We start from the raw sequence: 15,960 nt of genomic DNA, 5'->3' as shown, positions 1-15,960 counted from the left end.
TCCAGCTGTAGTTGGCTTTGATTAAGAGTACAGAAAAGTCCTGAGGCCTAAGGTTATTTTAAACACTCATCTCCTTACTCAAAGCACCTGGTACAAAAATCTGTGGGGAGAAGGGCAGAAAAGTAATCAATAAGTTTCCAAAATCAGAGTTAACATCAAATACGTATGGCGAAATTATACAAGCTACTTCAGAGTTTAAGCATTATCTAACAGTAGTGGAAATAAAAAGGTCTCTGGCTTAACAACTTCACTTGATTATTAAATTATCACTAACCTAGTTCACCAAAAAGCCAATTCATTCTTGATTTTTCCAGGAGAGATACATGCAACTGAGTAAATGAAAGCTGCTGAAATGTTAAAGTCGCTTTTGTGCCAGACACTGACTGCTGTAGAAATACAACTAAACAAAGAGAAGCCCCTTTCCCTAATGAAGAACAGTGACTGAAGCAGTTACGCAAGCAATTGTAATTCACTGCGGTAAGTGCTACGAGGTAGAGCTACCTAAGTGCTAGGGGCATGAAACAGAAGCACCGAACCAGGTGTGGAGTTAGGTAGGGGTTGGAGAGGTAGGGAAAGACTCTCTCTCCCCTAGAGTATCTGCCGCTTCACATACATACTATTTTCTGGAAATTAACAGAACAAAAGAGAAAAACAATCTATCTACTTCCTTTACTTACTATTTGGGAAATATACTAATTTAGAGGAAAACTAGTAAAATGCAAGACCAATAACAGTATTGTTCTTGAAATTTTAACTACTGTTTAGAAAATAAGATAGCTCCTGGTAGAAAACATAAAATACTAAGAAAACAGACAAAAAAGATCACTTGTTACATGGTGTGAAGAGGTCTGTCAAATGCAGCAAATTCAAAACAGCTAATATTTTCCCTATCTAATTGGGTAACTTTCCAAGTACTCCACAATAGCTACCATAACATATCACCTTCCAACATTAAATATTTAGTAATAGAGTTAAAAAAGAGATGTAGGAAGAATTCTTTTCCTTGTAGTTGATAATCTTAGAGATCATAGGAAGAAAACCCCTATATAAAGTATACAGTCTGTCAAACGTGACCCTAATAGTTTCTTTGCATGGAGAGTCACTTCTTTTGATAAAAAAGACAAATATACACAATCCTAGGTGGCTATATGCTGAGCAGTTTCTCTCTCTAAAACAAGATTAAAGAGAGACTTTGTATCATATGCTTCTGTATTTTTAGGTATATATTATTTTGACATCCAAAGTTACCATTTGGTTTTTGAAAAAAAAGGTAATGGTAGTAAGTGTTATTTCATGGCTTAATTTAAGTTTCAGGGTTTCCTTACTTGTCCCTTTCTGTTTACTCCAATGATTCCAGCTGTGGCTTCGTGAGGTGCAGTAACAAAGATTGTTTCTCCACTGATTCTGTTCATGTAGATGCAAGTACCAGTCTCCAGATCATAGAGGTGGATATAACCATACTTAGTAATCAGGAATACTACATCATGCTTTTCACTGATCTGTATAAAGAGAGTCAACACCTCAGTACAATAATGAATCCAGAAACAGAACATTTACTTCAATTCCATTTTAGAGACAGTGAAATTCTAGAACTTTGACAAAAGGTTTATATGAAAAATTAAAAGCTAGTATTTACAGTTTCCTCATTTTTACAGCATATTTAAATATGGAATATCCCAAGCTCTTATAAAAAACACAATATAAATGTATAAAAGAGAAAACATAATTTTGAACAACCTATTTTATATATTACAATGAAATTTAGAGTATTACTTGACGAAGTTTCACTAATAAACTTTATTTGGGAATAAAGGGTATTCTTTTAAGGACCACTTAAATTATACTGACTGTGAGTAGTAGCTTTTGGATTTTGTTAAGAGGAGAGATTTAAAAAGTTCATCTGTTTTGGTTAAAATACCTGCATTGCAACAGGAAAGTCATTTTGTGCTTCTGGAGGAAAGAAAACATCCACTGCCTTCTTTGGAAAAGGCTGGTTCCCTGTAGGTGGTGTGCCAACTTCAATGATATGTAACTGTTCAAAAGAAAATAAAACTTATACAACCTAGATCTTTTAGCAACTGATCACAGCAGATTTGTAGCCCCAAACAACCAAAATGTCCTATGATAGGTGAATATTAAATTATGGTACAACCATACCATATACCATACCATGGAATACTCTCACAGACATTATGCTGAGTGAAAAAAATAGTGCCAATCTTGAAAGGTCACATACTGTATGATCCTATTTATATAACACTCCTTGTTGTTTCTGTTTTTTTTTTAAAGACTGGCACCTGAGCTAACATCTGTTGCCAATCTTTTTTCTTTTCTTCTTCGCCTCCCACAGCCTCCCTGCCACCCTAGACAGTTTTATATTCTAGCTGTAGGTCCTTCTGGTTGTGCTATGTGGGATGCTGCCTCAGCAGTGACTCAATGAGTGGTGCCATGTCCGCGCCTAGGATCCGAACAGGCGAAACCCTTGGCCACTGAGGCGGGGCGTGCAAACTTAACCACTTGGCCACGGGGCCAGGCCCTATATAGCATTCTTGAAGTGACAAAATTATAGAAATGGAGATATAATGAGTGGTTGTCAGGAGTTAGAGATGCTGGGGAAGGAGGGAGTGAGTGTGACTATAAAGGGGTAGCGTGAGGGAAATCCTTGTGGAATAGTATGTATCTTGAATCTACTTGTGACAAAATGACAGAATTATACAATTGTACCAGTGTCTACCGTACTATAGCTATATAAGATGTAACCACTGGAGGAAACTAGGTAAAGGAGACATGTGATCTCTCTGTTCTGTCTTTGCAGCTTCCTATGAATGTATATTATTTCAAGATAAAAACTTCAAAAAGTCGGTTGAATGGCTGAAATAATCACACTTCAATCTACCTTAAATTAAGGGCATAGAATGGTAATACACTATCCATAAAGGTGCTCTCTCATGGCCTTCCATTATAATTTAGTATTTTCAAACAGAAACTTAAGTTGTTAAAGTCTTCTCTGCCTACCTACTGTAACACAGATAGAAAGCATACACCTAAACCGAGTTGTCTCTCTAGTCACATTTTGGTTTAAAATGTCTGATGCTGCACATCAGCTAGGCAAGAGAAAATAAATAAGGTCGACAAAAAAGTATTATCTATTTTGCTTAGTCATATCAGGAATTGACTCAGACAAAGAATAATTCAGTTTCTCAGATACATACCATATTAAAGTTATCAAGTCTCATCCTTAATTAGTATGATGAGCCACAGTGAAAAACTTATGTCTTCCTTCAAAAGCCATGGCAGATAACAATAGATAAAGCACAATGTATCAAATATGCTCAAGAACCTATAAACAGGTTTTCAGGCACTATAAAAATGATATTGAGGTTCTTCTTCCAGTAGGACTTCTCAAAAAAAGTCTCAGCCCTATGTCTTAAAGATAACTAATTTCTAAAACCTATGTGTCTTTTTGTTTAGATTCTATCAATTCAGATCTAAATATCACTGTTTTCTATCTTTGTCATATCGTGAGATTGGTAGGATCATTCCACAGTTCAGAGATTCTTTCTCTGAAATTTTAGGCAGAATTTTAAGTCTCGGTGCTTATGTTCCCTCCCTGCTGAGAAGCTATAGATGATCACATTTTAATCAATCTCTACATTAATTTTTTTAACTACTTACCATGGAAAAATATTAAGACTTCAGAGACTCTACTCTGGTAGTGAGAACAACATCAAACTGAGTTTCCAGGGGCAGCAGTGCTCACTGTGGCATCCAGCAGTGCAGTCACAACAGCAACGGAGTCCTCAGAGTTCTGTGGCAGGGCTTTTGGCTGGGGACCTGGTTGCTGCCCATTCTCCCTCATTCCTCTTCATTTTCCAAGCTTGGTTCTAAACCTTCCTAACCACTGTCAACTACGCATTACCCTTTTACTAAATTTTTATGCTCTAATCAACCAGACCTTTTTTCTGTTGCCTGCAACTAAGAATACTAACATACAAAACACTTCATTCAATCTGTCCAAGTGATTCCAATGTACAGCCAGGGTTGAGAAGCTCTGATTAAGGAAATGTTACTCAAATTGTGGTCCACATTCTATTTATGTCACATCACCTAGGGTTATTAAAATGCAGATTTTGGGCTCCACTTACTGAATCACTCTCTAGACGTAAGGCACATTAACGTACATTTTAGTGACCCTAATGATTCTTATGCACAATAAAGTTGAAAAACACTGAATTAAGGCCGCCTTTGGTAAAGGCAATTGATATAAAGTCTTAATATAAATAGCTTAATATAAATAGATACAAAAAGTTGTTAAAAAACATTCGAGACAAGTATCACTGGAAGTAAAATTTAAACGAACTAAGTCACCACAAATCTGGATGTTAAAAATAAATTAACAAGGAAGGGAGAAGACCATTTTGAAATTAGCTGACTGATTAGTACCAGAAAGACAAAGTTCTAAAATAATTTTCAAACCCAAAACTTACCTTCCCTCCAGCTTGACCCCGTACTGCAAAACAAAATAACGTTGATTCTTCTGCATTTCCTTCCATCTTAAACTGTGCGAAGCTGGCCGCATGTCCTTCAATGGGCTGAGACACTTTCCTATCTACAGAATATAACTGCATAGCTCCAACCACACGATTTTGCTACAAAAGATACAAGAAAAAAATGTTTGGGGATCCAATGAACCAATAACTCCTAGATTCATCAACTAGTGAAATTATTAGAATGCTTTATTAATCTCTAGCAGGATTTATAATTCATTGTTATTTAGTCTCTCAATGTAGATTTGATACCTCAAATTAAAATTTAGCTCCAAACATTATCTTATTAAAGCATAACATGAATGTTTAAAACATGCCTCATATACAATCATCTCTTTACACCATCATTAAAGAAAAAAGTGGTTTTTTTTTACTACTTTTATCAGAAGGATTTATTCATTCTGCAGTAAACATCCATAATAAATTCCAAGTCACTCTCACAGAAACTCAATATCCATTCAATCTGCAAGTAAAACCTAACAACACATGGAAAGAGTACAATGAAACTGTACATCAGTATAAAGGTATTAAGCTAGCAACCCTTATTTCTTAAAAAAGAAAAAAGGGGGGAAAAAGTCTTCCAGAATAACTCAGATTCAACAGGACTGAGCATAGAAGACCTAATTTCAAAACGCACTAATGCGCATCTGGCACATTAGCTCTCTAGACCTTCTTTATTAAAAACCAGAAAAATGTTACCTGTGCAGATATACCAGTCAGAAGTAACCACTTTTGCTTTGCATCTGTACGATAATTGATAATCTGACATCCTGCAAGGCTAGAATGGCGATCAAACATTTTCACTGGCTGAGACTCTCCTTCCATACTCCAATGGTACACTGCATTATCCGTAACAAGAGCAACCGTATTTAAAGAGATCCATTTCCAGAAGGTGACATCATCAGTCATGGTATGGGCCTTCATTTTACTTTTCATTTCAATGTTAAATATCTGAAGAGTTTTCCCAGCTAAAAACAAAATTAAGAATTTGAAATCACTAATAAAGTAAAGTTCAGGATAAATTAACATCTAGCTAAACTAGCGCTGTAACTTCCAAACAAAATGGTTTTATCATGAGACTAATAACTAACTACAGAAGTCGCATTGACAGAGCAGCAACCACTGAAGAGAGAGCTGAGACTGGGCAACCTACATCTACATCTGAAGCAAAAACTATACTACCTCTAATAAACACATTTTAAACAGACAGTATGACTTCCATAGAATTCTAAATCCCAACTAAAAAGGAGTCTAAAGAACAGTTAGCTTAACAATGGAAAATAAGGTTGTAATCTTCATACTTATAATTAAGTATGTTTACTTTATGTATAAACTAAGTTAGTTGTAGGTACAGAGAACAAGGCAAACCCGATACAAAGACACAGGGAAAATGTCTACTTTTTAAAAGGGAGTCATCCCCCATCCAACTAAATCTTATGTTAACTGCTTTTTGGAAGAGGATGTACTTCAATGTTGCCTTGTACCACTAGCACATAAGAGGAAGTGTATGCTCAATTTAACTGGTTTAAGATACAAAGGGACAGGCAGAGGTGCTGGAGAAAAGGAGAGGGAGACCAAGGAGGACAGTTTCAGATGCTGTTAATACACTAGAGATGAGGACCAAGTTCAAGCTTCATTCAGACAGCAAACATTTAGTAAAAGAAGGATGAGATTTGCCTTGAGTGTTAAGAGTTCACTGAGTCAGATGCAAAGGCTTCTACCTGTAATTTCAAATCCATCACAGTCCAAAAAATGATTTGGTTTAAATTAATAGAGATCAAAGCCCACAACTATCGCTAGGCTATCAAGATTAGTCCTTAGAGATTAAGGAAAACTCCATTCCTGACACAGAGAATCTGGCTCCTGAAGAACAAAAATTGTAAGGTAGTAGTATTAGGGTGGTGGGGAGTGGATGGGACGGGACACAAAACATAGAGCTTTGTACCATGACCCTTCTTACCACACGTGTAAAAAATTCTTCCATAAAACAAGAATGTTATTCCCATCCCACACAATATGGAAACCACAATCAGACTTGAACAATTGTGAGAGTTACAGTCCTGTTTATAAAAAGAAGCCAAGGGGTTTAAAATTGGCTTCAGAGGGAGTACTATGAGGGAATGACTTAATTTCCTTTGTTGCCTTTCCCAAACTTCCGATAATTACTTTCATTCTTTTTTACATGAAAGGGTTTGGAGTATATGTATGTGGGGTGGTTTGGGGAGAAGAGCAAGGGATGACAGCCTAACACCACAGTGCAGACACAGAGACACAAATCTACATTGCTACTGTATAATGCTCTGAAAATCTTTTCAATGTATTCTTTTTATAGAACAGGACAATAACTAATACAATCTAATTTAAGATAACTCACCATCTGCACACATAAGAAAGCATTAAGAAATGTGATAAGATAACAATAACATTAAAAAGAGAAAAGAAATTTGAGAAAATTAAAACGATGGCCTTTTAAAAGAGAGGTCTGAGAGCTGCTACGCAGTTGAATTTAAATTCTTTAAGGAGGCTGATGGGAGCTTAAGACCCTAAAGTATAATATATATTGTCTAATGGAAGCAAAAAGCTTACTGCCACAAAGCATGTGGTCCTAGATAGAAAGCTAGACCATCTTTCCTTCAGATGAGATCAACTTCTATCTTACATATTTAATTGTGACTTATATGAATATGCTTGTGCTCCCCTCCTCTTTTGAATCTCCAGCCAGTATTACTACTAAACACAAAGTTTAAATCATGTAAAGAACAGACTGTGTAAAAAGTTCAGCACCTCTAACAACTCACCCACAAATTTATCAAGAAACTACTAGGACCTTGAACTCTTCCTCCTACTATCAAGAAAAACAACAAAGCAAAAATTAGGCAATTTGGGGAAGGCCCCATGGCCAAGTGGTTAAGTTCACACACTCTGCTTCGGTGGCCCAGGGTTTCGCCAGTTCGAATCCTGGGCACGGACATGGCACCTCTCTTCAGGCCATGCTGAGGCGACATCCCACATGCCACAACTAGAAGGACCCACAACTGAAAATACACAACTATGTACTGGGGGGATTTGGGAGAAAAAGGAAAAATAAAATCTTTAAAAAAAAAAATAGGCAATTAAATGCCTTTTTTAGAGTTGGGCTATGTGACAAACTGACTCTAAAACAGGCATCTGTGGGTTATTAAGAGTCAGTTACATCCTCACTCTAAAGTTCGAAGGAAACAAATTAATACAGGCCCCTAGACAGTTCTTCCAAATCTGTTTAGACTGATAAGTTGGTACAGTTCCCTACAGTGACAATTAAAAGTTAGTCTAAATAATTCTAATACCTTCGATTCCAAAGCTTGAATACCCACCTATATATATATACACACACTTCTAACAATCAGTGTAAATTTAAGCCATTTTTAGAACTTGAGAATCTAAATGAAATAAACCCTGAAGTATAAAAAAGGTACAGCATGAATGGCAAGTTTATCATCATAACAGAATTCTTCAATGTTTAGATGTTAATATTAATAAAGTCTATTTTATTCCAGAACATGAATCACTAACTTATTTCTCCTGTATATGGAGTTATGTTTTAGCACAGTCTTATCACACTGTACGTATAAAATTTAATTTAATCTAAAACAAAATTTTTCCAAGTAGATCACACTGAGGAGAAAGACATTTTACAGACACATGCCAAGTAAACATCAAGAAAGTAGTTAAAATCAAGTTCAGTAAGAGCTTTAACTTTGCAGATCTATTTAGCCCAATTTCATTAACATTCTAAAAATGGTACGTCTTAATTACTGTATTTGAATAAATTACACACAGGAACAGTTTTAAGCAAAAAACTCCACAATCTTTTATACCTTTCAGTGCAATTACTTTACTAGCTGGATTCATGATGGCGCTGTCTGCTGAAATTGGTCTTCGAATTGGATTACTTGGGTCATTCATATCAATGATTACCACCTGGGCCTGCTCTCCTACTTTCTCTCTAATGCAGATGAATTTGTCTGACTCCATAGTCAGGGTACTGAAGCCAATGTTTGCTGGGTTTATACCCAGGTTCTGGAGCTGGAACAAAAAACAAAACAAAACATTAACAAACCATGTTACAAAGTAAATTAGAAAGACTTGATATTCATGTACTGGCATCATTACAAATCCTCATTTAACCACTAATGCTTCAAGGTCAACAGTGACAACTCCATTACATTGATTCAAGTGAGGCAATTAATACCCAAATAATGGACCTGCAGTTCTTTCAATAAATATGGCATTCAATTTTTTGTTATAGTTTGTAGTTATAACTAGAAATGTATAACCCGGTGGTCATAACTAAGAGGCAGAACAGTTAGAGATAAAGGTAAAGGAAAGAGTTACATTTGAGAGCTAGCCTTTATGGCTCAAGGGATTTGAAGTCATTAATGTTTCTTGGTTTAAGATCTTTGAACTACTAAATCTGCCTTTTCTTACCCCCTTTAAAATGCAGTAGTTACTTGTTCACATGCAATGCACTTGAGGAATCCGAAAATGAAGTTACAGCATAAAAAGAGAAAGATTTAAAATTTCAGAATTCTTGATCTAAAGGAACTTACACTAGCAAGAGCAGAGAGACAAGTAAACAAAGTTACAATACTTTGCAGAAGTGCCAAAACAAAGATATGTAAGAGACACCTTGTCAAAGAAGGCCTGCATCTAAGGGAATGTGTTCAAAGGAGGTAAACTAGAGAATGCCACAAAAGGAAGAACAAATGCTAAGGCCCAGAGACATGAAAAGTATGGTCTGCTAAGGAACTACAAGCACCTTTGTAACTTTAGGAGTACAGACTGTGAAAGGCCTGCTGAGTGGAGAATTAAGGCTACAAAGCAAGCAAGGGTCAAACTGTAAGCTAACTGTACCCCAGTAAGTATTCTGAATTTATTCTGTAGACAAAGAAAGCTACTTAAGGGTTTTAACAAGGAAAATAATGGAATCACATTTACTCAGAAAATATTAAAGTATCTGAAAAACAAATACAGAGGATCTAAAGATGGTTTTGTCGTTAGTGCCATGGAGTCGATTCCAACTCCTAGCAACCCTGTGTAAGCAGAGGAACCCTGCCCAGCCTTTCTGCACCATCCTCTCACCTTCCAGTGCTCTATCAGACAATGCTCCACAGCTATTTAGAGGTCAATTTCTTCACAACTGAGTGGCCAGGTCCTTCTTCCTAGTCTAACCTAGTCTGGAAGCCCTGCTGAAGCCTCTTCCTCCAAGGAGCCTGGTAGTATTTGAAATACTTATAGCACAGCTTTCAGCATCACAGCAACATGCAGCCACCTCAGTAGGACAACCGACAGATAAGTGGTATGGTTCCCTGGCTGGGAAATGAACCTGTGGGAATGCTGAATCTTAACCAATAGACCACCAGGGCTGGCTCCAAAGATGGCAGGTCTTTGAAAACCAATTAACTGTATAAGAACAAAAGTCACTTGTTAGTCACTTGTTAGGAGATCTCTACCAGAGTGGGTCATTTTTACTCTAGGTGACTAAATGTAGTACAACAGATTAAGTCCCACTAAAAGGCTATCTGAAGGCTTCATTAGCCTTGGCCAGGCTACTTGTTTTTTTTCCCCTTCTTTCCTCCAATGGATAATAAATTCACATAGAACAAAATACAAACAAAAATGAGAAAGCACAGGGGCTGGCCCCGTGGCTGAGTGGTTAAGTTCGCGCACTCCACTGCAGGCGGCCCAGTGTTTCGTTGGTTCGAATCCTGGGTGCGGACATGGCACTGCTCATCAAACCACACTGAGGCAGCGTCCCACATGCCACAACTAGAAGGACCCACAACAAAGAATATACAACTATGTACCGGGGGCTTTGGGGAGAAAAAGGAAAAAAAAGAAAATCTTAAAAAAAAAAAAAAATGAGAAAGCACAGGAAAAAATATCAAGTCTTCCTCCTGCCCCTGTCCCGCAGATAGCCAATTTCTTTCCCCAGAAATCACCACTCTCACTACTCTCTTATGGACTGAGTCAAGTTAAATGTATTTTATCTAATTTCTTTTGTCAGATTCCTCTGCTAATACTGCTTAATTATAACCAGGCCAGGATCTGAATAAAATACAACATGAGATTAAGAGACTACATTTTACTTTCACTTCCCTCTTATACCTCAATGACTGCAGGCACAACCAGTTATAAAGTGTAGTTACAGTAACTTAGTCACTGACTATCAAGGCAAGGAGTCAAGCAACTGTCTAACCATTAATACAAACATGGTAATAAAGTAGAAGATTAACTAGCTTTACAAGCTCAAGTAAATGCTGCAATGCAAGTACACAAGCTGTGAGATATGTAACTTATAATGAATTTGGTTACAATAAAATTTTATGAAATTATTTCTTCTCATTTCTTCCTGACTTCAACTTTTGTAGTGACTTTTAGTTCCAGAACTAATGGAGCAAGATAAACATAAGAGGTCCTCAACAACATGCAAAGGGACTATGGTTGGGCTTCAGGGAGGCCTTATACAAACTAAGCTGCCTGTCTAGTCTCAGGGGAGGTATATATTTACATCTATTTTTCAGAGTAGATGGTCCTCAAACTCTTCTAAGTTTAATCAATATTTACCTTTCCAATAACTGGAGAAAATATTCCAGTGGTTCACAGAGCTCCTAGAACTATATACATAAAAGCAACAAGTTATCTTCTAAACAACTCTGTAAAATAAGAATTCTATGTTTCTAAGTCACTATCAAGCAAGCATTCACCTAAGGCAATTCTGCGTTTCAATTGTCACAGCTAAGTCCTACAATGTTTGAGAAAGAGTAAAAATAGCTTTAGTCAAACAGAAAACTAAAAGTAAAACAAAGATGCAAACCACAAACACTACTAACTGAACCCACAAATGATTCTAAAAGATTCCTTTTTACCCCTCCACTTCAGAGGCAGGTGCAAGACAACTGTAAGAAAAGAAAACACTATTAGATAAGACAGTAAAGAAGAGGGAAAAAAAGCAAAGTCAAGAAAACTGTGTTTCTGACTCCCAGCTAGATCCCCAGATAAAGGTAGTCAGAAGAGCATGCTCTCAATAGTTACTAGCACTGACCTTCAGCCTCAGGGCTGTTTTACTTGGAGAAAAAGCAAAGATTTAGTTAAAAACTGGTACGGTTCCTGCACTCCTTGCAATCTATGTAATCCTTATATTCTTTTCTTATTAAACAAGCTACATATATGTATTTTTGATCTTCTCTATCAAGAATATACTAGTACTACTCAAAACACTCCACGTGAAATAGACACATATCCTTTATTAAAAAAAATCCAAAATTAACCAAGAGGAAAGTGGCAAATGCTTACCAATTCAACATGTTTAAACATTTTAAAAAGCATACTAAAGTGATGCCCATTTATACAACTAAACAAGAAACTGCTCCTTCCTAAAAGGCCTTCCCCAGTTGTTAGTATAGGTGAAGAGAACTTCAAGTGATCTATTCCTATCAGTTAACAGAAAGTTACATCTGCTTCCACCTCTTCAAATAAGGTAAGAATTTTTCCTTACTGGTGATACTTTTTAATGAGAATGCCCGGAGCACTCACCAGTTCTTCCCATATTTTCCTCCGATACATTCAAAAGGGAAACATCCCAAAACACACAGTAATAGGACAAGTCACCATCATTAATCGCAATTCTGGCTTAGGTGCACTCTCAAATTAGGATTATATAAAAGGGTTATTAGCATACTAGCTAATTACGATTAGTAATACTCATATAGATTAAGATGTTTTAAATGCAACACAATGTTTTTAAACAGATTTTATTTTCAAAACAGCACATACTAACCATAAAATACTCTTAGTTAATTATAAAGGTCTGATGATATATGAGCTAACTACCACAGAAGCTGAACCACAGACTGTGGAACAAACCACTAATAAATTCAGAGTGCATATAAGAGTCTCCAAACATGCACCTATTTTCAGAGAATACACAATAATATCCAAATTCTGGCCACGTTTTTTATCCTCTCAATTGGAAAAATGCTGCTATTGTTGAAGCTGGGGATATTCTATTTTGAGATATGCTTGGAAGTTTCTATAATCAAGTGTTTATTATACTTTTTAACTTAAAAAAACTTATTTTGGTGATATAAAAAAAGATGGAGTCAATAAATTTAGGTGCAAGAGGTTACTTTTTTGAATATTTATTACATGCATATGGCAAAGTATTCCAACTGTACAAAAGAGTATACTATGAAAAGCCACTTACTCCATGTTTCCAGTAATCCTTTCTCCCCCCAGCAAATACCTTTCCATCTTAGAGATATCCCATGCATATGAAAGTACATATTTCCATCCTTCTTTTTTAAAAAAACACTAATGGTTGGGGCCAGCCCAGTGGCGCAGCAGTTAAGTGTGCACATTATGCCTTGGGCAGCCTGGGGTTCGCTGGCCCGGATCCCGGGTACGGACATGGCACCCCTTGGCAAGCCATGCTGTCGCAGGCATCCCACATATAAAGGAGAGGAAGATGGGCACGGATGTTAGCTCAGGGCCAGTCTTCCTCAGCAAGGAGGATTGGCAGAAGACGTTAGCTCAGGGCTAATCTTCCTCAAAAAAAAAAAAAAAAAAAAAAAACCAAAAACCACTAATGGTGCAGGCACAAAAACATTAAAATCATCAACTGCTCCCTTTTTAAAGAAAATCATCCAAACACTGTAACTTGTTTGATTTCCAGACTAGATTTTGGACACTGGTGTGCAAGCAGCAGTACTTTAGGACTTGACACTCAAGCCTAGTTTAGATTCCAAAAAGTAAGTAAACAGATTTACTGTTAATCGGTAAACTCAAACTCTGGAGTGTCCTGAAGTTACATGTTACAAACAATACAAACAAGTTTCCTTTTCCCTCTCCTCTCTTCCTCATCCCTATTTATATTAACATGCCTGGGGAAAAATTTATAAGACAACGACGTCTTAGTTTTTGTAGTGAGAAACAGTATTTCAGATTGCCCATAATCTAGAGAACACAGAAGGTTCTTCATTCAAGTAGACAATGACTGTACAAATGTGTAACTTTGGTTATAAAGTACAAGTGCCATCCAGAATCAGATGGTTCTATGGATTCCACATAAGAGCCAAAATGTCTGGGTTTAGTCCAGTTTTGCCACTTAAGGGATCATGGGCAAATTAACTATCTCTGTGTATCTGCTTCCCTACCTGAAACATATGAGATGACAGTACCCATCCCAGAGTTGGAGGAATTAATGTGGGGCGCTTAGCACAATGCCTGACACATATCAACAGATAGTATTAGTACATACAACACATCAGCACTAGGGCCAGCTCAAGGTTAACTTTTTTGTATTTGCATTTTATTATCTGCCTAATTCAGCTGTCATAAACGTTGGCTGAAACTCTGGGTGTGAATTTCTTTTGACTACTGATAATAGATTAGTGGCTTCTGGGTGCTTAACTTATTCAGACACCGAAATGCTCCCCCCCCCTTTTTGAGAAAAGGAAATTACACTTAAAAACTTCCAATTCTGCTCTTTAATTTGCCTAACTAAAGTTAGGTAGAACCCAGAATCCTCAAAACCATGTAACATGGAACCATGTAATATGTTCACGCTAAGTAACCCTATTTTATTTTAATTCCTATTTTTAGGGGCATTATGGAACAGTATTGCTAAGGCTAACAAACTTGGCAAATATGCTTCCCACACCTTTGCTGAGGGAGCTGGCTGGGAAAGCTAAATGCAAACAGATGGCATAAGGTCAGGACCATCAAAAATTCTCTTTACGCTAAAGAGCTCAAGACTAAAAAATACAAGGTAAAATGGAAAGTAGGCAGAGCATTTCTCTCCTCAGTGTGCAAAAGAGTTGATGCCACCTGGTTCAAAGACACACACAGACACCCCACCATACTACACCTTCCCCAAACCAAAGTTTCCCAATGTTTCCTAATGGGCCCATGCCCCACAATTCCAGGTTAACTTATCCAACTAAACTTTAAGATCCTCACGTAAAGAACTTTCTTAAAGAATGCAAGTCTCTGCTCTTCAATACGCATAACTAAAGTTACAGAGGCCAGAATCACCTTACACACAAGGACAACATTCCTTTTACTATATGTACACTGTTCATTACTTTTCAGGACAGATTTTAATTACAGATTACGAGATTTATGAAATCCAAGAGTCCACACTAATATAAATAAATAAAACAGAAAAAGTTGTTCTTCACAAAAGAAAGTTAACTTAAAAGTGGTGAAAGACGATGGAATTTTTAAAAAGTCACTGTTTTGCAATCATCACAATAATTGATTCAGGCAAGAATCACCAATGGATACTAAAATTAATTGATGATACTAAAATTAATGGATGAAATTTTGAGGAGTAACAGATATCTATATAGTCTCAAAGTATCTGCCCACAAGATACTTATTACAAAGGGAAAAAGAGATTTACAGTGAAGAAACCTGTCAGACACAACCTTCATCAAGCAATCAAAGCTAGTATCACTAATGATGGGCCAAAACTGACAGGATGTGCTTCCCCATGCACTGCACTACAAAGACACATCACCTCTGTGGTATGCTACCAAAAGTATATAACCTGAATCTAATCAGAAGGACACCTCAGATAAATCCAAAATGAGGAAATTCCACAAAATAAATGACCTGTACTCTTCAAAAAATAGCTATGTCTTGAATACAAAGTGTTCCAGATTAAAGAAACCTAAAGAGAAAGAACAACTCAATGTCACTCATGATCCTGGATTTTCTTTTGAGATAAAGAACATTATTGGAACATTGGATGAAATGTGAATAGAGCCTGAGATAACAGTTTTCTGTCAAAGTCAATGTCCTCACTCTGATAACTGTAGTGTGGTCACGGAAGACATTTTGTTATTTTTAGTAAATACACACTAGAGTATGTAGTGGTAAAGAGGTATCATGTCTGCAAATTACTTTCAAACAGTTCAGTAAAAAATTTCTGTATACAGAGGCCTGCCCCATGGCCGAGTGGTTAAGTTTGCGTGCTCCGCTTTGGCGGCCCAGAGTTTCACCAGTTCGAATCCTGGGCGCGGACATGGCACCGCTCATCAGGCCACGCTGAGATGGCATTCCACATGCCACAACTAGATGGACCCACAACTAAAATATGCAACTATGTACTGGGGGGATTTGGGAAGAAAAAGCAGGGGAAAAAAAAAGATTGGCAACAGTTGATAGCTCAGGTGCCAATCTAAAAAATAAACATTCTGTATATAGACAAAAGAGGATAAATCAAATGTAGTGAAAAAGGTTAAAAACTGATGAATGTGTGTAAAGCATGTATATGAGAATTCTTCATACTGTTGTGTAAATCTGAAACTCTGTAAAAATAAAATGTTTCTTTACATACCTTAAGAGACATCACTGAAAGTAATGTGTA

General features: G+C 36.8%; 1 protein-coding gene across 2 annotated transcripts in view; it reads right to left on the bottom strand.

Moving 5' to 3' along the window:
• Positions 1-15,960, bottom strand: part of CLTC (clathrin heavy chain) — a 63,928-nt gene that overhangs the window by 32,695 nt on the left and 15,273 nt on the right. For both annotated transcript variants that reach the window (XM_008541427.2, XM_008541420.2), the window contains exons 2-6: positions 8,405-8,612; positions 5,247-5,515; positions 4,488-4,649; positions 1,919-2,032; positions 1,326-1,499 (exon numbers count right to left, since the gene is read on the bottom strand). In XM_008541427.2, coding sequence (XP_008539649.1) covers positions 1,326-1,499; positions 1,919-2,032; positions 4,488-4,649; positions 5,247-5,515; positions 8,405-8,612 — 927 coding nt within the window. The remainder of the gene's footprint in view (positions 1-1,325; positions 1,500-1,918; positions 2,033-4,487; positions 4,650-5,246; positions 5,516-8,404; positions 8,613-15,960) is intronic.

This window comes from Equus przewalskii, chromosome 10, assembly GCF_037783145.1.
Source record: "Equus przewalskii isolate Varuska chromosome 10, EquPr2, whole genome shotgun sequence".
Classification (NCBI taxonomy): domain Eukaryota; kingdom Metazoa; phylum Chordata; class Mammalia; order Perissodactyla; family Equidae; genus Equus; species Equus przewalskii.
Note: the sequence above shows the minus strand (reverse complement) of the source record. Positions and strands in the feature narration are given on the sequence as shown.